At 29.7% G+C, this 23,383-nt stretch overlaps 2 protein-coding genes and 2 long non-coding RNA genes across 5 annotated transcripts; all 4 read right to left on the bottom strand.

The window, feature by feature from the left end:
• Positions 1-76: 76 nt before the first annotated feature.
• LOC107001904 (F-box protein At4g00755-like) lies at positions 77-9,174 on the bottom strand. Of its 2 annotated transcripts, none has more exons than XM_027915831.1 (6): positions 9,048-9,174; positions 4,085-4,259; positions 1,548-1,967; positions 1,123-1,292; positions 766-884; positions 77-571 (listed from the first exon to the last, which is right to left on the bottom strand). In XM_027915831.1, exons 2-6 carry the CDS (start codon positions 4,209-4,211, stop codon positions 271-273), a joined length of 1,137 nt encoding a protein of 378 aa, XP_027771632.1. In that variant the 5' UTR covers positions 4,212-4,259; positions 9,048-9,174; the 3' UTR covers positions 77-270. The 2 variants fall into 2 exon arrangements, with proteins under 2 accessions (XP_027771632.1, XP_027771631.1); XM_027915830.1 differs by lacking the exon at positions 9,048-9,174 and adding an exon at positions 4,876-5,210.
• A 1,707-nt stretch (positions 9,175-10,881) lies between these two features.
• LOC114076556 lies at positions 10,882-11,917 on the bottom strand. Its single transcript, XR_003577524.1, has 3 exons — positions 11,826-11,917; positions 11,506-11,626; positions 10,882-11,213 (listed from the first exon to the last, which is right to left on the bottom strand). It is a non-coding gene; the product is annotated as an uncharacterized LOC114076556 (long non-coding RNA).
• Positions 11,918-13,037: 1,120 nt separating this feature from the next.
• On the bottom strand, positions 13,038-15,147 carry LOC107001939 (F-box protein PP2-A13). The gene is made up of 3 exons (XM_015199894.2): positions 14,654-15,147; positions 14,379-14,497; positions 13,038-13,600 (listed from the first exon to the last, which is right to left on the bottom strand). Exons 1-3 carry the CDS (start codon positions 14,978-14,980, stop codon positions 13,180-13,182), a joined length of 867 nt encoding a protein of 288 aa, XP_015055380.1. The 5' UTR covers positions 14,981-15,147; the 3' UTR covers positions 13,038-13,179.
• Positions 15,148-22,634: 7,487 nt separating this feature from the next.
• On the bottom strand, positions 22,635-23,383 carry LOC114076065. The gene is made up of 3 exons (XR_003576671.1): positions 23,176-23,383; positions 23,029-23,080; positions 22,635-22,947 (listed from the first exon to the last, which is right to left on the bottom strand). It is a non-coding gene; the product is annotated as an uncharacterized LOC114076065 (long non-coding RNA).

Below are 23,383 nucleotides of genomic sequence, written 5' to 3'. Positions count from 1 at the left end.
ATTCTAGAAAATTGTCGATACAGCCTCACTTACCGTATGTGCAAAAGCAAACAGTAATGAAAATGTCATTTGCACGAAGGAGAATGGATCTCTTTACTGATTTGTTATTGAAAAAGCAAAGTAGAAGCATCTCAACAAATCATACAACAAAAATACAATTTCATCCATGAGGGTTTAAGCAGCTCTATAACTTTTTTAAGTACAGCTGGAAAACTACTTAATTAAGGACTGTCAAAGACGAGCGAACATGCATCAATTGCGGTGTTAAATTTACAAAACTCCCACTTCATCCATTTCATCATCATCCTCTTCGTCATCCCCCCATCCCATGAGTTCGAAACCTGGATGGTGGTTCTGTAAAAAGAACTCAACAATGCCAGCATCAACCACAAGGTCATCTGATAGTGTTGGAGGAACATTTGAGTCTTGATGACTTCCATTAGTCAAGCTTTGCAACATGCATCCAAAAACATCTCGATTGTACTTCAACACAAATTCTTGAGACGGTTCTAGCACCTCTACGTCGAATGCAGGGCCCAGAGGTCGCCCTACAACTCTCACATGACTTATACTGCACATAAGAATGAAATATCGTCAAAATCACATATATGATTTTAGTCAACCGGCCTTCTTATAAAAACATCTACAATCCAGTTTTTTCGGTCAGTAATGCAATGCAAGTCCAGTACAACAACTTGCTGATAGATATAGCAGCATATAGTAAGTAGACCGTTTCAACCAAAGAGAGAAAAGATGAACACAAACCATATGTAAAACAAGTCGTCCATTTCTTGTCTCTGAACTCTGCCCAAAAGTTGAATCTGCATATATCCACCAACGCAAAGCACAGGTTCTGGCAGGTTGAACCGCTGAAAGCATTTTTCCTGGCCATTAAAGTTTGATCTGTCAATTCTCCTCCGAATGCAAATTAGTCTATACACCCCTTTCAAGGACTTAGACGACATATTTGACTAGCTTTTACTTTCAACAACACTTGATCAGAACAAAGCCTATGAATACTCTCACCATCAGCAAACTTTCCCACCAAAAACATAGAAAACTGAGTAAATAAGATTAGCTTTTATAGGAAGAAAACTGAAGAAGTTAAAAAAAAAAAAAGACCTGCGTCATAGGGAATTCTTCAGAAGTATATGTCCATATGAACTTGTCATCAGCAGGCTGTTGCTGGGGCATTTTCAGGAGATCACTCTCATCCTTTGAAGATTTGGGGTGCCCTAATCGAAATCGAACAGATTTTGCAGAATATATGGGCTTGCCCGGCTGGAAATAAGCTGAATTGGAAAAATCATGTATTAGTCAAGAGGACCGAATAAAGCTTCAGAAGCCTGTGTAACTCAAAAACTATGTTGCTTGGACTCTTTCAAAATGTAGACGGGTGCGTTGAACCCTCCAAATATAGTGTATTTTGAAGGAACACGGCTGCGGCATCATTTTTGAAGAGTCCGAGCAACTTAGCTCAAAACTGTATTTGAGGGGGATCTAATGCACAGGATGATAATAAAAGAGACTGAAGGAAGCTTAATCACCTTCGAAAGGTTGCATAAAAACTTCCGTGATCACACATAAATCAGCTTTCAATTTGTAAATCAGTGTCTCGGGGGCATTCGGATCACTGTGTCCTGTACTTGACCAGTAGGAAGGTCTATTTAGATATTTGTCCATCGGGATTAAGGTATTGACAATACTTTCATCTGGATAATTGTCTGTGCTGGAAGCACTGACTGCATAGCCTATGCAATCGTTTCGACATGACTTTGATGATTCAATAGCTTGAAGTAGAGAAGAATAAACTTCATGGTCTCTTTTTAGAGTCTCCCAGTTGGAATTGCTAGACCCGGCGTCTTTTGCTTCTGATGCACTCAAATCTAGTTCTGTTATCCAGGCAATCCTAGAAAGCTGCTGAAACTTTCCCACACAGAGTTGCTTAGAGAGTCCATTGGATATCACTGCAAATAACGTAAATCATCAACCTGTTTGTTCTTCCAAATGGTAATAAACTTTCAAGGATAGAAACTGGCACCAAGATTTCTCGAAGAAAAGCTTAATGTAGCCAATTTCTTGTGAAAGAGATTGTAAAGTGCCTACAAATTGATGCCACATCATCAAGCCAAAAAGGCAGCAAAGTCAGATTATGGCAGTACTGAGTAAAGTCCCAACATCAAAATAACTTAATTGCATTGCGCACCACTCAGAGAAGAAAAATATAATTTTCAAAATAGTAGCTTATCAAAAGAGTTAAAGAAATACAAACAAGTAGTTTAACTACTTTACAACATGCTACTGGGGAAGCTCCAGTCAACTAGATATCTCAGGTACTATATTCGAGGATAAGCAAACAAGGCCAAGTATGGTATCACATCACAAAATGATACTTCTAAATAGTCATCATTGTATCAAATACTAACTATACAAGCGATGATATTGGTGTTCAAAGCCAAATCAATTGTTGTTCTTTGTTTAAAAAAAAACAATGTTTCTTGTTAGTGTTTCAGGATGCCAACTACCCTTTCAGTTGTTGAAAAATGTAATTTTGTCCCCAAATTAGAACCGGGTTGCGCTGCTTGATGCTCCGATCGAAAACAAATCAGTGGGGCCATGCCGGTACGACTGAATATGTGTTAGAAAGGTTTTTCTTTTTAAGAAACTGTGGAATGTCTATTTCCTTCATCCAATGAAATTATTTAAAGATATATTTCAGAGGGCCAAAGATGTAGTCGGATTGAATTAGTTTCACAATATGAAAGTTCCCAGATGTTTGAGAGCTTTGGTGAAAGTTCTCCAATTATTCACAAAACAACCACATAACAAAATCTCCAATATCAAAATCCAAGCACTCGGTACATTGTGCCCCAAAAAAATTGAAACTTAACCACATTTGAAACTGAATTTCACTTGACGGTGAGAGTTGATCACTAATCATCCTACAAATAAGCATACATTCAACTACTCAAGGACTGAGACAACTCACATCCATCTTTTATTTTTATTTTTGAGAAAGAAGACAACTCACATCCATCAATTCATCAAATTCACTGAAATAATAAACATTGTGTTCTCTATACTTCGACACAAGTAACTTAGCAAATTATCTGACAAGCTGCCTCATTTGACCTCTCCTTGCATTTCTCATAATCATGCTAAACTATTTAAGAAATTCTTTAAGTCAATTTCCTTCTACTTATTTTGTTTTTAAGTTTTTCCGTGTGGCAGGGACAAATTAATGAATGATGATGTGTTCCCTATGCATCCGGATGCAAACAGTTAATCATACAACAGACTGCCTCACTGGACTTCTCATGCATGTCATGCAATCACGAAACGCCAGGTAGAAACAAAAAAATAGCAATAATTGGGTCAAAGTTTAATCTTAATTGTTGAAACTCAATAAATCAGAAAGTGGTTCTCATCGGGGACATCACTTCATTGTGTGATTGGTATTGAACACTTCCGTGAAATCAACCAAATCTGATTATGATTCAGTTTGCGCACTCTTTAAAGGACCCGTCTCTCCTTTCATCTTTCCAAGACTTCACTTATTTTGCACTCATTCCGGATATTTATCAAGGCATATTCAAACTGAGGATAGAGACTCATTGCTTAATATTCTAGATGCCAATAAAGTAGTTATGAGTCTTTATGCACACTAATCACATGATGTAACGGGAAAAAGTATACAAGTATATGAAACAAGAGTAGAAGTAATGGAAACAAATGAAAACTCTGTGGTTCATGAAATTTAACAACACGGGAAATGATAACCAGTATAACCCCACAAAATGGGGTCCGGGAGTTAAGAGACCTTACCTCTACCTCAAGGGTAGAGAGGTTGTTTCCGACATATCCTCGGCTCAAGAAATATCATCTAAAGCAGTCCAGAAAAAAAGTAGCAGCAGTACAGGAAATAGCAGATAGTAACAAAAACAGCAGGTAGAACCACGAAAGTAACTACAAAAAAATATGATAGTTGAAGTACAAGCAACAACAAAAATTGAAAGACAAGAAACTACTGGGGCAACACTACAACTACTGTTATTAAGGAAGACGGAAAGCTTGATTAGCTTACCAAATTGGCGCCAACGGCGTGAAACAGAGCCAGCACGGACTACATCAGCTGGATCGATCAAACGCATCATAATATCCAGAGACACATCAGTGTCCAGCCATTGCACAAAATCAAAACGTGTCTCCATGGCACAACCAAAAGCGTAATCCCCAAGATAATGTCAAAGTCCCAAAACCTGAAATTGTCAACAAGACAAACAAAATGATGCAATAAGCAAAAAAACTATAAAAAGAGAGGGAAGTAACGATAAGGTTATCGACACTAATATAGAGAATTCAGAGTTAAATCAGCAAACATATAGATAAATATATGAACTTAAATACCAACTTATACTTGTGCTATGGGTTTCAAAATGGATCATGTAAAATGTCTTCTCTTTAGAAACTTCCAAAGAATGAAAATTTCACATTAAGTCCATCATTTAACTACACCTCAATACCAAATTACTCAAAGTCGTCTATTTGAATCTTCTATATCCATCAGGTCCTTTGGTTAAGTCAATACTCACATAAAAATCTCATCTTTCACAAAATTCACCATTTTTCTTTCCAATTGACAAAAATCATAAACATAAAGAGATAAGAGAAGGCCGCATACCTATCCAAATGAGAGGAAAAGAAGAAAAGAGGCAACAACAATAAACGTGGATAGATTTAACAATCTGGGGCTCAAAAAAAGTAGCATACAACACATGAACAATCTAAAATTCTGGGATTAACCCAATAAATTCAAGAATGCATTGAACAAAAATGTAAACCAACATAAAGAGTGGAAATGAAGAAACTTTGTACCTTGTGAATTGAAGAAAGAGAAGAAAACCCTAGAAAGAAGAGCAGAAACAAATGTATATAGAAATCTAGAAATGGAAACTATTGAGGACAGATAAAATCATTTCCTTCGATGACCCAATAGATTTATCTGAAGCTTCCAAATTTAATTGGTGGATGAAATTATTTCTACAGTTTCGTTCAAACAGGGAAGAAAATGCTAGAATTTGGTCTGCATTAATTTAATTAATTTCATCGATTTGGTTACTGGGCCGCTTAAAATGTATTGTAGATCTATTTTGTGCAGATGATAGAAAAAAGTACAGCTATTTGCCGCATAATGGATTGACAAATATTTCTATCACTGTATTACTTCGGCTTAAAACAAGAAAAAAAATTAGTTCGCCATAATTTATAAAGTGAGTAATACTTCTAAAATAGCGAGTCAATTTCCTAAATGGTTATCTAAATTAAGAAAATTATCTTAAAATATTTATCACTTATATTTTATTTAAGATTAAAATATTATTCAACTATCACGATTTTTTTTTAAATATACTTGATACTTTAAAATTATCACTTTTTCTTAGTTGGCATGACATGATATCAATTTTTTTTAATAATAGACTAATTTAATCATTGAACCCATTTAACTAAAATAATAATCATATTATTTTTCAATATTTTATTAGTTTATTAAAAATAAATTTTTCATACTTAAAATCTTTTATCATAATTAAATTTTTCATTTTATTATGTTTTGAAGAATATATTTTAAAATGTATCATAATTTTATCAATTTTAACTACTTATAGACACTTACATTCAAAAAAATATTAATGTATAAATCACTCATAAACGTTAATTACATAAATTAATCATAAGTCATATAATAAATTAATAATATTAAAGATCGATTAATTATTAAAAAAATAATTATTTAGGTTCTTTGAAATCCATATATACTTACAATATCATTTTTAAAAAGAAAAATAGTAAGTGAATAATATTATATATTTTTTATCAATTAGAAATACTAAATACCTCAAAAGACTCCTTAAATTTTAATTAATATGCCCAGACATTAAATCATCATTTTGAAAAATAATAGATCTATTCAATTAATCAAATTTATGTCTCTACAAAGTAAATATATAAATTACATGAGAATTTATGAAGATTATAAATATAAAATAAAAAGTCTAGTAACTTTATATATTGTCACAAAACAAAATTCAATGAAAAATCTTTGTGTGAACTTATTACCTGATAATTTTGAAATTCCTTACTAAATTATTTGAAAATTTTAAATAATTTGTTTTATAAAGGTATTTAGATAAATTTGTGAGGTTCACAAAAAAAAATCGTAAAAAAAAAGAAAATTACTATTATCTTTTTTTAATTTTATTTTTTATTTTTATCTTTTATTTTATATCATATTATATTATAATTTTTCATGCAATTAAACATCAATAAATAAACTAATATTAATTGAATTTCCTAATATAATTCAATAACGTACGTATTATATGAGATTGATATAATGATAATAAAGATTAAAATTTTATTTTCTATAAATATTATTCATTACTATTTTCTTTTAAAAAACGATATTGTAAGTATATATGGATTTCAAAGCACCCAAATAATTATTTTTTTGATAATTAATCAACCTTTAATATTATTGATTCATTATACAAATTGTGATTAATTAACGTAAATTAACGTTCATGAGTGATTTGTAAATCAATATTTTTTTGAACATGTGTGTTTATAAGTATCAAAATTGATGAGATTATAGTGCGTTTTAAAAACGTATTCTGCATAACATAAAAAGATAAAAAGTTTAATAGTGATAAAATATTTTAAGTATGAAAATTTATTCTTAATAAATTAATTAAAAAAATAAAAAATGATATGATCATTATTTTAGTTAAATGAGTTTAATGAATTAAATTAGTCTATTATTAAAAAAAATTAATGACATGTCATGCCAACTATGAGATAGTGATGTTTTTGAAGTGTCAAGTATATTTTAAGAAAAATAGTGATAGTTGGGTGATATTTTATTCATAAATGAAACATAAATGATATTTCAAGACAATTCTCTCAACTTGGTGATCATTTAGGTAATTGACTCTAAAATAGTTGGTCCATAATACTTGTCATTTCATAGCATAAATTATCATATTGTTCCTTTTGAACCCCTTTTGAGTTATTAGCTTTGAAAATATACATTTGACCAACTCGAAAAAGCTAAGTAAATGATTCATGTTCATTGATTAAATTGATAAATTGAAATAAGTTAATTCATATTCATTGATTGAAAAGTTGAGTTTCAAAAAAAAAAAATAATAAGGGTAAAATTATATCATTTTTAATGCAAATGTAAAGTAAAAGGTAACATATAAAATGAGACCGTAAAAGTATCTTCAATTAAATAAATTTTGTTGGAATAAGATATTTATATTTTATTTATTTTCTAATATAGTTCATTATGCTTGTTAGTAGGGGGTTGCATAGTTTTGATCTAACAAAAAAATTAAGCTTTTTTTGGATATCTAGTTTAGATTTTTGAATTTTTGAATTTATTTTAAAATTTATGAATTTCGAATTGAATATTGAATTTAGTTTTTCGGATATATCAAAAATTTGAGAATTTCTGTTTGAGAATTATCAGTCCCATTCATATCAATTATCATATGTATTTAATTCTATTGAAAGTTATGCATTTCAAGGAACAAATTATTAGATGGATATATTGAGGCTGTTAATTGTAATGATATGTTTTAAAAGCTCAAAAATTAAAAATAAATCTAAACTATCCAAATGATTATTCCAAAATCGAACATAAAAAATCAAAGTCAGTTAAATTTATTTAGGCTGGATTTGGATGGTGATTTTTGGTTTCGAAAATTGAAATTTCAACGGCCCGAATGTTCACCTCTACCTTTTTTACGATATAATTTATGAATTTTAATATTGAACTTTTATCTCGCTTGATATAGTTTTATGAGAATAAAATTATGTAGTACAACACAATTCTCATGCCACAAAAATATAAACATATGTCTTCCAAAAAAATATTTATTATTTGATGTCATGAATATTTTTTATTATTTAAAATATTGAAAAATAAAAATTAAATACTGTTTATTTGATCTATAAAAATTAAATATCACATCAAAATATAAATATTTGTGTGAATGATCAGACAAATGATAGACCATGTATCCTCATAACTCACCTTTACATAACTTGTTGAAATATGTCGTTATCTTAACGGATATTTAAAACTAGATATATAAATTTTAATAACTTTTTCAAAAAAAAAAAAATTCAGAAATAATCAAAGATGTAACTTCTTATATATCTACTATAGTATATCATGCAAATAATAAGAATGTACTTTTTAGGTTTTGAAATTGCATCACTCTAGGACATTTTTTTAGAATTTTGCTAATAAAAATTCGAACTTTAGAGCACTATATACTAGAATTTTATATGCAAGAATTCTTTAGTTTGGAACACAATTATGAAATTTCAGTGGTAAAATTTTGAGAAACCCTCCTCCTTTTTAAACTTTCTATTATGTATTTTTATTTTTATTTTTGTTTTTGACGAGAAATATTAGTGTTAATTAGTTTAAGATAATATCTAATTTGCATTTTAAATGGAATTTGTGTTCTAATTATATAATTGAATATACCTAAACATTTATGATCTTTCCAGAAAGAATCAAACCTAAAAGTTTATTTTTGGTATACTTGTGTAGCTTTAAAAATCTTCAGCCACAAACAACGAACTTCTATTAAGCAAATGTAATAAAAATTAGTGGGATAATGTACAAGTATCCCCTCAATCTATATCTGAAATTTTAGAGACACACTTATATTATACGAAGGTTCTATTTCCTCCTAAACTTATTTTATTAATAATTTTCTATCCCTTTTTGGCTTACGTAGTACTATCTTGTGGGCCCAACGCTAGTGGACTTTTTTTTCAAGCTAGTGCTACGCAGATCGAAAAGAGGTAGAAAATTACTTATGAAATAAATTCAGGGGGCAATAGGACCTTAGTATACAAGTATGTCTCTAAAATTTCGGGCATAGATTGAGGGGATACTTGTGCATTTTCCCAAAAATAATAGTATAAGATCAATTAATATAACTACTTGGTATTCAAAATCTACTTACCAATTAATCCATACTTGTGTAGAGATTGGAAAGGACCTGAAAATTAATCCACCTTTATACTGCGATTGCAAAAATGATGAAAGTATTTTTTTTTTCTATTTTCAAAACTCGAACCAATATCATGTTTATTTTTCTGTCTTTGCGTCCGATTTTAAGGTGTAGGATGTCTAGGCTGAGCATTTGTAATTTGGTAGGAAATTTCCTTCGACAGCAACACGAGTTTAATCTTGCATCCCCAATGATCCTGTCCATCCCCTGACAACAACATAAGTCTAAAAACTTCACGAAAATTTTAATTTTGGATAATATTGATTTGATGTGATGGTATTAATGGACTTCTTTTAGTGTTGAAAATATTTTTTATACAATTAATTAAATATAGATATATTGGCGGATCCATACTATAGAGAGGGGTGCAAATGCATTCTTTAATTTCCAAAAATATCATATGTATATGATATATCTATTTTGAAAAATTAATCGAAATTAAGATATAGTTAACAGTACATCATGAAATGAATAAAAATGCCCTCATAAAATTAAGATATAGTTAAAAGTACACCATAAAATGAATAAAAGTGTCCTTATGCTATTGATAAAAGCTTGAAATATCACCCTTAAGACTAGAGCTCAAATCCAACTAAAACCTTTTTTTATTTTTTTTATTTTAAGGTTAGCTTAAAGCTCATATTTGAGCTAAGTTTATATTAATGCACTCAAAGTCTTCAAATTTTAGATTCGTCTATGTCTCAAACTCTTGTAGGAACATGAACAAGTGCTCTCAAATTGAACAACAGGACTCTAAATAACAAATTGAGAGAAATGTTGAACTTAGTAAGAGTTTAGTGGTGTATGTCATTCATATTATAAAATTAAATTATATTTAAATTTAATTAATCAAATAAAGGTGTGTTTTTAATATTGTCTATAATTTATAAATAAAAGTAATAATTTACAAGAAATTTAAAAATGTTTTCCATACTTATCTCATTATGTAATTATTTTATTTTTTATCTTACCTTTTATATAGTAAATTTATGTTATCATGTATAACTCTGCTTTTCTTGTTGATTTAATACTTTAAAACGATATGTGGCATTATATAATAGCTGAAACATTATATTTATTAAAACAATACCGAAACACCTCCAAACAGAGATTAAGAATCTGCAACAGAAATATAGTAACATTCACAATGATATATTACACAATAATTTTATAAAACGGGCACCGTGTTAGACGTAAATAAAATGTTATAATGGAAAAAGTAGATGAAATTGAATAATATTATTTATTTAATCGGTTAAAGTGTACTTTTCTTACTAAACTAGTCCCTTTCTTTCTGTTGCTCTTATCTTAAAGAACACCTAAAAACGTTAAAATTCTATCTGCAGTAAACATAAGTTTGTTAAACTGCAGCATCTATCTAATCTTTGAGTCAGAGCCAAGAAACATGACTATTGAAAACTGGTAACTTTTGACACCATGCAATGAAATTGATAGAAAATGCCGAGACATTGGTGTTACGAAAACACGGATAAATATAAAAATATATTTGATAAAAATAATGTAAATAAAATAGGAAAAAAATAATATCAAGAATTTTACGTGAAAATCTTTCTAAATAAAGAAAAAACCACGGGTCAAGAGGTATAGTTGATACCACTATAATAAGGAATTTTACATTGTGTATCACAAATATAATAATCAAAGTGACTACTACACAACACTCTTTTGATTTCCACCTTACTAAAATATCACTCACACTCTATTTTCTTGTATAGACTGTGAAATACCTCACTTTGCTCTCAAAATGATTTAGTGTATTCTATTCTATTTATAAAAGAAGAAAATCATTTCTATATCACTAATGATATAGGTAAATATAGTAAAATTAAAAAAGATTTGCAAAAATATTACAGCAGAAATAATATGCACATGGTTTCCTTAAGAGTCTGAAATCAGAACAATATAACCTCACTATATACACAAAAGACCTTTGAAAATGTCAATAACCAGAATTCCTCAGCATTCATTACCTCTATTGGAGCCATTCAAAGGCAAAATATAAATCACCTTATCTTCGGTGAAGAAGGATTTCAAGAGGCTCGGTATCTGCGGCCATGACAACGAATTCCGAAACTCCTCTGTCTAGTGTCTTCGTAGCTGAAACAGAACAACAACACCGTTTTCTCTTTCAGTTAACCAGTACAATGAGGAGCAACACAGACGTTACCAATCTATAAAGTGGAAAAAATCAACAACATAGAAGTAACTTATTCACCAAAACACCGTATAATAAAGTTCCAAAACAATACAAGTTAACAGTCTTTATAGCTTAGTCCCCACCACCACCACAAAACAAACTCAGTAGTTTTCTTAATCTTAGTTAAGCAGTAGATATAAAAAAAAATGATTAGCAGCGTGACTAAATATAAAGTGAAAAAAAGTGAATAACCTTCATTAGCATCCTTTTTAAGCTGCTTATAATTAGCAGCTTGTTGAACCAAATCCATTATGGTCGTTGTAAGCTGTGAACCAGCAAGCGGATATGCTTTTGGGTTCACAGTTTCTGTTGCCTACAATTACATAAAGCAAAACCATCAGAATTAACCGTGTATTAGAACAGGAAAATCAAACAAAAAGATGAAGAATTTCAATAAACTAAGCAAAAGTATCGGGCGGCGGGAGCAGCGGGCAAGTGCTTGCTAAGCCAACAGCTTAGTGAACCCCGCGGGGCAACTTTGAAAGCAAAATTATTAGAGAGAGAGAGATCACCATTGCAGCTGCTGACTGAGAGAACTGTGGAGGAGAAAAAGGAGTTTAGGCATAAAACGTTCGTCCAACGCGATTTACGTGCAAAATAAGTTTGTTCTCGTTTATTGTTGAAATTACTGTATTATTCTTCCCGTTTAATTTTAAATATTGATATTTTTAAAATATACTTGTTTCTTTTATTTATATTTTTATTGTATCAAGAAATGTCTTGTCCGTTGCTTTTCTAAAAATAGTTTGACCAAATAGCAATGGACTAAGAGACGTTGTCCGTCGCTTTTAACTAATCATTTTGACAAAAAAGAGATAGATTTAGAGATATCGTCCGTCGCTGTTTTTTTTTTAAATAATAATTAACTAAAAGCAGACGGCGATGTTAGTTTTTTGTTTATAAATAATTATTTTAAATAAAAAGCAATGAACTGCATCGCTACTTGTATAAAAAAATTAATTATTGATATATATATATATTTTTGACACAAAAAAAATCCGTAAATAAAGCGAAGGTTTAGGAGATGTCATCCGTTGTTTTTTCTAACACAATTTTTAAATTTTTTTTTTAATTTATAAGCGCCTGTGGCAATTTGCGTCGTCCGGCGCTTTTTTTACAGTTTTTTTTAGTAGTGTATCCCTTAAGACAAATTTTAAAGCTAAAATGCTGCCTCAAACACAGGGACACAGTCTGTTAAAAAAAATTATACAATTGACTCTCACTAGAGACATTGATATCAATAACAATGTAAAAAATCAAACTAATTTTCTAACTTAAATATAAATATAATTTTTGTAAAAATCCCAATTGTGGATTAGGGCTAATAAGCCGTGGAAACAAAGGATGGGTAGAGGAGAGACCGAAGTGGAGAGCAATGGCTGGTTGGTGGACGATCAGTGATGTGTCGATGGCCTAGGGCATTATAATGGCCGGAGAAGAGAGAAGGGAGAAGAATTAGGCCAAGCTTTTCAGATATGCCTGATGAAGGAGAAAGAGAGCTTTTGATATTTTATTTTTTAGTGGGCCTGACGTTAAATTTAACCAGATGAATTTGTTACTTTAGGGCAAAGGACCAAATAAAGTAGTATATTACATCATGCGAAATATATTAAAGATCAAAATAAAGCGACCCTCATACACTAAGGACTATTTTGATCATTTTCTCCATACTAGTCCTTTTATTTGACTCGTCTACCGTTTGATAAGAGAAAAGTATCATCATCTAAGCTCAAAATCAACTATTGTCTATCATTTCGTGGACTAAGATACAAAAAAGCTGAAGCTCTCTAGATGCTAAATAGAAACGACTAGAAGACATTTTAGGGAGAAAACGAAGTATATACAAAACTGATGGTTGTAAAGCAATCAACAAGAAGTTAATTGTTTAGCTAAGCTAGTAGGGCATATTAACACAGAATCAACACACAGACCACCTTTTGTATGTGTACAATCTATCTGTGTCAATGAATATTTGATTTTTGTTGGAACAGTGCCATCCTTAACAACAAAATCTCCTACATGGTGCTGCATCCAAGTTCCTAAATTGTCCAGATAACACCGGGATGTCACACGACAATCATCCGCTGTTGTTAACTGAAACTGGACAGGTTTTAAGTCCCAGCCATGAACATGCTCATAGTTACAGGCACGACGTTTGTGCCTCTTTGTCGCCTTACCAAGCTGAAGTCTGAAGAATAGACTATATGTCCCTTCTGGGAATTGGAACTCGAGATCCCCATCGACTTCAAGCCACCAGATTTGTTGAAGATAAGCTACAGTTTTGAATCTACATGAAGAATGAGAGTATCAGATGCATAATTGAACTTCAAAAGTCTACATTACTGGACAGGGGAAAGAGCAAACAGATCACAAAACATTTACAATACAAAAGTCTTCCTTTGGCTTACTTATTTCATACAACCACACAATTCCATATACTAATCGAATCAACCTATTCAAGGATTCACCCTCACATGTCATAAGAAAGGAATGAAACGCGACAACACCGCCCTCCCTTGTTTTCTTTTTTTCCCATAGGGCATTTGATTTTGTTACGATATCTCTTTAATTGGCCACCTCGATTGATCATCAGGCCAGCTCAACTTCGTGAATGCCCTGAAGGAGCTGCTCTCATTATGATGAAATATCGAGGATTCACTCACTAGAAACTTGATCACCAGACACCAGGCTCAACATCACTTGACCAATTCATACTGATCTTAGTTTAGTAAGTGATGTTGTATTCTTAGAACCGTCAAAATCTCATCGTATCGATACAGAGACAGAGTTCAGATTGGGATGGAGTTACTATTTGAAATATGAACAAGGTTTGATTCATTTCATAGTTCAACAATATTACAGTATTGGTGGGTTGAATCATATTTTTCAAAAAAAGGATAAGTAATCCGCGATAACATGTTAAACTATCAGTAAATTTAAAGTTTGTATATATGACTTAAATCCGAATTTTTACTGGCCTTCTTTTAAGTTCCCTTTCATGCTTTGAAATATAATACTAGTCAATAACTCATAAGCAGAGCCATGTTTGTAAACAAAAAGCTCACCTTGATTCATCGGTCGGAATGTGATTCCAGTATCTGCGATCATCGATGCCGGTAATTGCCATTCCTTTAGATGAAATTGCCAAACAAACCCCTCCATTCTTCTTGTCAATCCATACTTGCTGTAACCAAAATTTTAAAAAATCCCGCAAATTATCAAATCTCAAACTTGGCATGTAACCAAAATTTTAAAAAAATCCCCCAAATTAATCAAATCTCAAACTTGGCATGGGAAGAGGTGATATAAAATGTTCAAAAAAAAGAGAGAAGAGACAGACCTTTGTGTCACCATCAAAGGACCTGGGAGAAGAAAGCTTAGCAAAAATGTCCTTTTTACAGAGGGCATCATCAACATTGAGGGCAAGCAATTTTTGAAGAATATAGTTATAATTAGAGGGCAATTTGGGTTCCCATATAAAATCAGCAGATGAAGCAGCACGAAATAGCCTATTAATACGCGATAATTTGCAGATCTCAGGTGGATCAAGGTATGAAAGTAGAAGAGCAACACAAGCCTCTGGTATATCATCAAACTTAGGCTTAAATGGCAGATAATTCAACCCATCATCACAATTTGTGTCAATTGAAGATACATTAGCACCCATATCAGAAAAAATAGAGAAATGAAAAAAAAATTGGTGAAGGTTTTTTAGAGTCTCTCTCTCTATGTCTGTATCTGGTGGAACAAGAAAAGAAATTGTGGATTTCGATGTTTTCTAGAGAGAGAGAGAAAAAAAGGGCTTTTTGACTGTTGGTATGACGAGGACAAGGAGAGAAAAAGTTATTCTTATCCACAACTATTTCAAGTTTGTTTATCGTTATTTACGTATTAAAATTTAGCATAATTTTATATACTTTTTTAGTTATGAAAATGAAATAATGCTCAATCATATAAAATCTAGCATAAACTATACAATATTTTCATGAAACGTAGCATTACTAATATAATGAAACACAATTTTATTCTCAATTCTAACTTCACAAGTTTTAAATAAAGTGAAAAACGTTTAAATTTTATATCAAATTTATATATAATCAATTACGATATTATTAAAGTTTACTTACTTTCTTATTCTATATTACTTGATCCTTGTTTATAAGACATATTCTTAAAAAAATTCTGATTAGTAGTATATTTTATTAAACTAACATTTATAATGATGATTTTAATTTTTGTTTTTGATTAGTTTCACTCATTTGCTACCATGGATAGTATGAGAAAAACTAATAAAACTCTTTTAATTTTTTTAATTTGTTTAAGTGAACAAGTTAAATGAAATAATTATTTTAAAAATAAGAGACACATAAATGAAAGGAAGGAAATACATAATTCTAACTAGTAATCAAACAATTTTGTAGAGATTGTTTGATAGTTGGTTAGAGTTATGTAAGTATTATAATGTTACGAGGAATTGATGTATTATCCTATGTAGGGATTAGTTATTCATATATCATTTATTTCATTTTCTATTTTACATAAAATTAAATATAAATCTTCTCGTTATTTCATATATGTATTTTTTATGCGAATTTCTAAACTGTAAATCAAAATATGCATTCTAACCAACTCCCGAATATATTATATTGCTTATACCAAATAATCCCTTACTGTGATAGGTTGTTTTGATCTTTGTTTGATACTTGGCTTATCAGGTGTTCTTTGAATGGTAGTGAAGCTTCTGCCCAACAACTTGCCAAGTTGGCTTGAATTCCATAAGAGTACTTGTCAATTGACAAAAATCAATTATTGTGAAGAAATTGCTCTTCTGGATAATGCATAAATGATACTCAAAAAATACAAGTCTGAATTAAATAATTATATTATCATCATGTCCAATTTCATTTCCTACTACTTGTGAGGGTCTACTTTTTTATCTTTTTAAAAAAATTTATTTAGTACAAAACTTGATCCAAAATTAGTAAACAATTAATTTCAGAAAATGTTAGGATGGAATTGTCACTAGTTCGTTGTCTTAAAAATATATATTATGTCAATCAAATTATTATCGTTAATTAATTATCGCTTAATTATATTTCATATATTATACCTCATATATTCATCTTTAAGCCAATGAACTAACATATGTGAATAAAATTGTATTCACTAAATAAATTTACTATTATAACCCAAATATAACTTATACACAATGCCATAAATTCTTAGTAATGCCCTATCTTTATCAATCCATTGATATGAAATGATCAACTAAAATTACTAATTTCTTAGGTAGGACATCGACATTTATATCCAAATCAATAGAATCATTCTTATGCTGGCAGGTTAGCTATCAATTAATACTATACTATAAAATCAAAAATATGTGTATGTGGTCCATCTTTCCTTTTCAACCATTGCACTTTTGTTTCCACAAAGGAAAAACATTAACTATTAATGAACATTAGAAAAATTAAAAGTGCCCACCAATCACTCTCCTAACCACAAATTTTAATATTAAACTAATGGAAAAGCAAGAAAGTAATAATATTCTAGTAACTATTAATAATAAAGTTAGGTTGGACCCTCCCCCCTTGTGCAACTTGTTTGTGTCGTATATATGCTAAAAATATAATAAATCACAATCTTGAAAGGTAATTTTAATTATTTTAATTCAATAGAAGACAATTATTAGATATAAATAGCAAAATCCATTAGCACTTTACATGTGGAATTGAGTCAGCAAATAAATGTAGGCCACAAATGGCTTTTCACTAACACGTATATATTCCCTTCGTTTTAACTAAGAAATTAGCTTTTTTTGCTCGATTGCAATTTGAATAGAAGAAAGATTATAAAGTATTAACGTTTATCCATGTGATGCTTACAAGAATACATAGCTGTCCATGTCCTAGTAACACTTGATTTTTACTTTATTTAGTAACCATTGCTCTTCTCGTTCACATATTGAAAAGTAAGATTAAAAACAGCAAATCAATAACGAATATATATATTGCGAGTATAAATAATGTTAGTTTGATATTTAATATTAATAAAAATGTATTGTATGTCAATATTATGTATCATGTTATGTTCATTGGTGGACATTACATTTGTATCTTTTTACTTTCATCAATTATGAAAGAATATGATTATTAGTTGTTAGTAATGTACGTAATCACCAACTCTTTATTCTTGTAAACCATACACCTTTAGGCCACTCATTTACCTAGATTATTATTCATAAAAAGAAGATTTATCCTCTATAAATAGTGGTGTTTCTTTTTTTTGTAAAGGGATGAAAAAAAGAAGAGAAGTGTGAGAAAATATTGAGTTAGTGTAGTGAAAGAGAGTGTTGAAACAAAGAAGTATTTTAAGAGCCGTTTAAATTGGCTTAAAGAAGTAGTTTTAAGTTAAAAATAAAAAGACAAACTCGTAGGTCAATAAATAAAAAGTAGGGGAAATCTACTTTTGATTTTTGACTTGTTTTAACTCATCTTTTACATTGCTAAATACTTGCTAACTTATTTAAGTCATTTTTGACTTATTTTTAGTTATTATTTTTTTATATTTATCTAACACTCCCAAAAGTCAAAAACTGACTTAAAAGTAGTTTTGAGTAACCAACTTTTAATTAAATTCAAACACCATATAAGTCTTTAACTATATTCACTATATATATAAGAGAGTATTTATATGTTGAACGAAGGTGTCCTTTTCGTGGAGTTTTGAACTCTTCAACTAATCCAGAGATGCTTAAGTTGTACGACGTTGTACGGCATTGTATTGTTCGACTGTTATATTTCGGAGAAGACAAGTCAAGAGTGATACTATTAAATCGATATAGATTATGCCGCAGTGCACTTGAATCTGCTTAAATAGAGCGAGATATCCGCACCTCAATCTTAATACTTTTTTATTCATTTTTAATTGTAATTTATTATATTTATAGTGTATTACACAACAAATAATAAAGCGATCCAATAAAAAACTTACTTAGATGATAAAAAGTTGTAAAAAAATAAATAAAAATATTAAAACTTAGTATGAATCGGGCGAGTTGAGTTAAGGTATGTGCTTTGCTCATTTTAATCCAAGTATTTCATTTTAACAAGTCTATGTGATTTGTCAATTCTTTTTGAATCCTGCACATAGCAAAAACTTAACACGCCGATAGCTCATAATTAAAAGTCTATTTTCACACACACAAAAATAATTTTGAATTTGTCGAGTTTCAAGTAGTCATTTATGAACATGAAGCAATTCCAAAATTTCCACTTCCATATATAGTCATCCTTAGTGACTTGCATAAATACAGTATTGGTGGAGGACTCCATACATATCAGTGAAAAAAAATAATTTTATTCATAATTTTTACGGATTATTTCACAATATTCTAATTGAATCAAAATAATTTTCTTCATATAAGAAAATTAGAACGTTTTCTAATATTTCTAACCAGAATTTATTTTGAAATATACGTTTTGTCAATAAATTAATTCTATGAAAAATAAATGAGAAAATTACATTTTATAATAAAATAAAAAAATTTCATTATTTTCTGGTGGAAAAAACTTCTAAGTACTTCAGGAGATGGTATTCAACCAAGTATGAGCACTAAGTTGTCACAGAGCGAGTTGTTTCTCATATGAAGGATGCTGATTTTTGTCATGACATTAGCACATTATATTATAATTTTTATACATAGGTTATAGCATGTGACGATGATTTATGTTTTTATTGTTGGGAGGATTTACTAACTAGATCAACAGAATTGTCGATCAAGTCAACAATCCTTAATTCGAAATTTATTTCTTCACAAAAATAGTTGATTTTGCTGATGTTTTCCAAACGCCATATTGGACCATGAAGCAATCACTAGTAGTTTTCCTACCAAAATACGTACTTGCCGTACACAAACATTATACATGTTCATTGTTCACGTTATATATCGGTAATAGGAGTGCTTGCATATGTTTTGTTGTACTGTTTGATGGAAATATCTATTATATTACTCTTTTTTATTTTAAATCTAATTAACTAATTGAAGGCTAATTAAAGAGGAAAGATCTAAAATCGTCTAGTCACCATAGGCCTAAAATTTAGGTTATATTTATGTTTGAAGTTATAAATTTATTTATCTATTAAATTTAACATATTGTTAGACGTAAGACTTGTTGGTTCGGTTCGGAGATTTTTTGGTTTCTTTTATAAATTAAAAAGATCATTCCTATTGTTTGGGACGATTATACACTCGAATAAAAATTCACGATTTTATTTAAAAAATGATATAAATCAGTCTATACTGTTAAGTTCGATTGATTTAGTCGGTCAGTCTATTCGGTTAGGTTTGATTGATTTAGTCGGTTTTCATTTTTCTTTTGACACCCCTAATTATATACGTTAGTTATTTAAATGATTGGGTGAACGTTTATTTAAAGAGTATTTTTAGGAATAGCAAAAATAAAATTCATATTGACTCTCTATAACTACAGTTTCTATATTTATGCTCCATAGCAAATTTAAGTTTGTTATTAGTATCTGTTTTGTATAAATTTTGGTGATTTAGTTTCTATTATGTATACATTTGTTTTTAAAACTGCTCATACTTGCGGTTACTTAAAAGGTATAAATCCTATAAATCGCGCATATCACCTTTTTAATAGAATTCCATTCATTCACTAACTTTTCTTCATCAAGGGAACTTAGATTGTTTCGTCGAACCAACTTCTATAGCGCAAACAAACTGAAGAAAAAGAAATAAACATCAGATAAACCATTTATTACTTGAAATTATTTCGAATTTCCTTTTTAGTGATGTATATCGTATATTTCAAAGTCAGGTTTGAAATTGAAAAGTCGAGAAATGAATTTATTGTATATTGTGATAGTTTCCACTTTAGTGTCAGTTTGAATTATATAAATTTAACACAATATATTGAAAAACTTTGAATGAAAAAATTCGGATATATTCGATCGTAGTTCTCTGTGTGGATTTCTGGAAAATATCTAATACTGCAAGTTTTAAGGCAAAAATATAAGTTTGACATATAGATTTCGAATTTTAAGATTACTTTTGAATTTGTAGAGTTTACGATCAGCGCATTTCGTAAAGGGTTTTAAAATTCAGTATAAATTTGTATTCCCAATTTGTAATAGGTATCTTTGAAGTAGTAAGTGTTCTGACTATATACGTATAAACGAATAAAAATATATAATTTGTATATATCTACAGTTTTTGTAGCTTTAAATTGTATATATAATAAACATGAAGCAACATGCATATTTACACCATTGATTAAAAAATTTCAGAATATACTTGTTGAAAATGAGATAATGAGTACACAGATGAGGGTATGTTTTTTCGTATATTCTGGAATTATTATTGTTTACTTATGTATAAAATGTATGTATAATTAATTTTTTTAAACAAATAACAGGTTGTGCCTTCAACTGAATATGTACACAATGTGAACGACGATGGTAGAAATTTCGTAGTCAGTTTGAGGGCTAAAACATGTAGCTATGGCAGGTACCAATATGAAGAAATACCATATGAACATGTTTGGGTTGTATTATAGAAGAGGAGTCTAATACCTTATGGATATTGCTCTGACTTATACAAATCAAAGACAATGTTGATGATTTATGAGTTACCAATTCTTTTATTATCTGATGTAACAGAATGGGTGATACCTGAATGCACAATGTACGATGAAGTTCGACCTCTAATATACAAAAGACCTCTAGGCAGGTCAACTAATAAACCTCGCGCAAAAACAAAGCGCAAATTGCTTGGGCTTATATGAAAAAACACATGTAGTACATGTGGAGTTGCAGGTCCCAATAGGTGTTCATGTCAAAATAGGCCGCAAGAAGATTAATGCGTTTTATGATAGGTTATAAGTTTGTATTTTTCAGAACTTTAAGACTTTGTTATATGAAATGATTTGCTTTGAATTAATTTGTACTGTCATTTGCAGCACCTTGAATAGTTTTTGTTGAACCATGCTTTTTCTATTTTTTTTTAGTTCAAGGGCATACATTTGGTGTGTTTAAAAGCGCACACACTTTTTCTCTTTTTAATAGCAATCACACTTTTTTTCATATGAAAAATGTGAATTACTTTTTTTTTTTTTGTATATAGCAGAATTAAAATTGTGTATTACTACTATAGCGAATAATGACCATTTATACATACATATATGTATATGGTGAGTTTTAACGTTAACTTAATTTAACTAGGTATTTAATTATACAATATTACAATTGATTGTAAAATGTATATAAAGATATCTATACAAAATATTTTTTATAAATTTATATGAATAATCATTATACAGTTGCGTATACTGAAATTATGTATAATATGTATTACTACTATAAGCGAATATAGGTCTTTTGTACAAATATTTGTATATGGTGTGTTTTAACGTTGAATATAATTGTAACAAAGTAATGAATTATACAATTTATCTGTATAATGTATATAAAGATATATATATATAAAAAAAATTGTAACTGCAGGTTGAATTATACAAATGATATCTATAACGTATATAGATATTAATATAAAATATTTATATAAAATTATAATTTAACACGCTGAAAGAAAAATACATATACAACTTTACTTACATATTAATGTATAAAAGCAAAAGGCACACATAAATTTTGTCTAAATAAAATTATTATCAAACATGTATAATTGAAATTGTATAAAATCAAACATGTATAACTGAAAACATTTACAAAGATAAAATTGTATGAAATCAATTATAATTAACTGCTATAAAAAAACACACCTATATAAACACACGTATAAAGAGAAAAACTTTCATGCTTTAAATTGTAATATTATACAAAAAAATTCAAATGAATTATTGATTAAATTGTATATATAGTAAGCTTCTTATATTATCTGTTGTTAATTATACAATAACTTTGTATAAAATCTAATTAGAAATATACCGATATGTATTAACAACCATATAAATTACATAAATCTAAAAGAAAAACTAACTATAAAACTTATTATAAAATTTTAAACGCATAACACATATATTGGACCCTAAACTTGGCTTCAAATTTTAATTTTCACCTTCAACTTTCATAATGCACAAATAAGCACTTTAACTATCCAACTTTTAAATAAATAAACACATGAGTCCTAAATGAAACAATACATGTAGGACATCACATAGGACAAAAAATGACATATAGGATGACATGTATGGATGTGTATCTATTTGTTCAACTTTATACAAGTGTGTCTATATGTGCGCATCCAAAGTTGAAGGGCATAAATGTAATTTGAAGCCAAGTTGAAAGGCACATTTATGTATTATGCCAATTTTAAAACATGCAAAAAACTAAAAATACATAAACTTTTTCATGTTCAACTTGCTTCGTTACGGCAGAAATCTCCTCTCCGTTAGATTGCATGTTCACCAGAAGGATCAATTTCTTTTCCTTTCCTCTTCTTTGTCGAACTAGCATCACCCTGATGCTTAATACCTCCCTCAACAATCATTACGCCAATTTTTTTTGCTTTTCCATTGATTCCTTTCGATCTAATTGGATCGTTCTTATATTCAGATCTAACCTCTCTAATAGCTTTAGATCTGTCTATTGAACCTGCAACCTCCCCAAATTTTAGCGTTAGACCCAGAAAAAATGATGGTTTTTCACCAAATTTTTGGCCATGCAAATACATACCTCTTTCAATCTTGTTGTTAGAGTGTGATCATCCATTGTATACGTTCAACAACTGTATGCAAGATTATTAGATGAGAAATTTTAAGAAAAACTTACAAAAAAAAAAGATGCTTAAAAGCTAATAGATTATACACTTTTTGACGGTACCTGAAATTTTAAATTCACGATCTATTGAGAGCGTAATGTAATATATTTGAAATTCAAAACTGATTTTATGGAGAAATTGTAGGAGAAGTTGAAGGGTGTAAGAGAGAAAAAAAAGAGATGAATTGTATAAAGACTCCTGTATAGGAGTTTTCGTGGTTCGGTTTGGATCGGTTATTGGTTAAAACCAAAACCAAGCCAATCTAGTCGG

The sequence above is a fragment of the Solanum pennellii genome, chromosome 1, assembly GCF_001406875.1.
Source record: "Solanum pennellii chromosome 1, SPENNV200".
Classification (NCBI taxonomy): Eukaryota; Viridiplantae; Streptophyta; class Magnoliopsida; order Solanales; family Solanaceae; genus Solanum; species Solanum pennellii.
Note: the sequence above shows the minus strand (reverse complement) of the source record. Positions and strands in the feature narration are given on the sequence as shown.

Coding starts and splice junctions, on each gene's coding strand:
- LOC107001939 (XM_015199894.2), bottom strand. CDS start 14,980: ATGGGTGCTAATGTATCTTCAATTGACACAAATTGTGATGATGGGTTG. Junction 14,498..14,653: donor CCTTTGATGGTGACACAAAG/GTCTGTCTCTTC, acceptor TTTTGGTTACAG/CAAGTATGGATTGACAAGAA. Junction 13,601..14,378: donor ATTCCGACCGATGAATCAAG/GTGAGCTTTTTG, acceptor TTCTTCATGTAG/ATTCAAAACTGTAGCTTATC.
- LOC107001904 (XM_027915831.1), bottom strand. CDS start 4,211: ATGGAGACACGTTTTGATTTTGTGCAATGGCTGGACACTGATGTGTCT. Junction 1,293..1,547: donor TTTTATGCAACCTTTCGAAG/GTGATTAAGCTT, acceptor TTTCCAATTCAG/CTTATTTCCAGCCGGGCAAG. Junction 885..1,122: donor AAGAATTCCCTATGACGCAG/GTCTTTTTTTTT, acceptor TTTAATGGCCAG/GAAAAATGCTTTCAGCGGTT.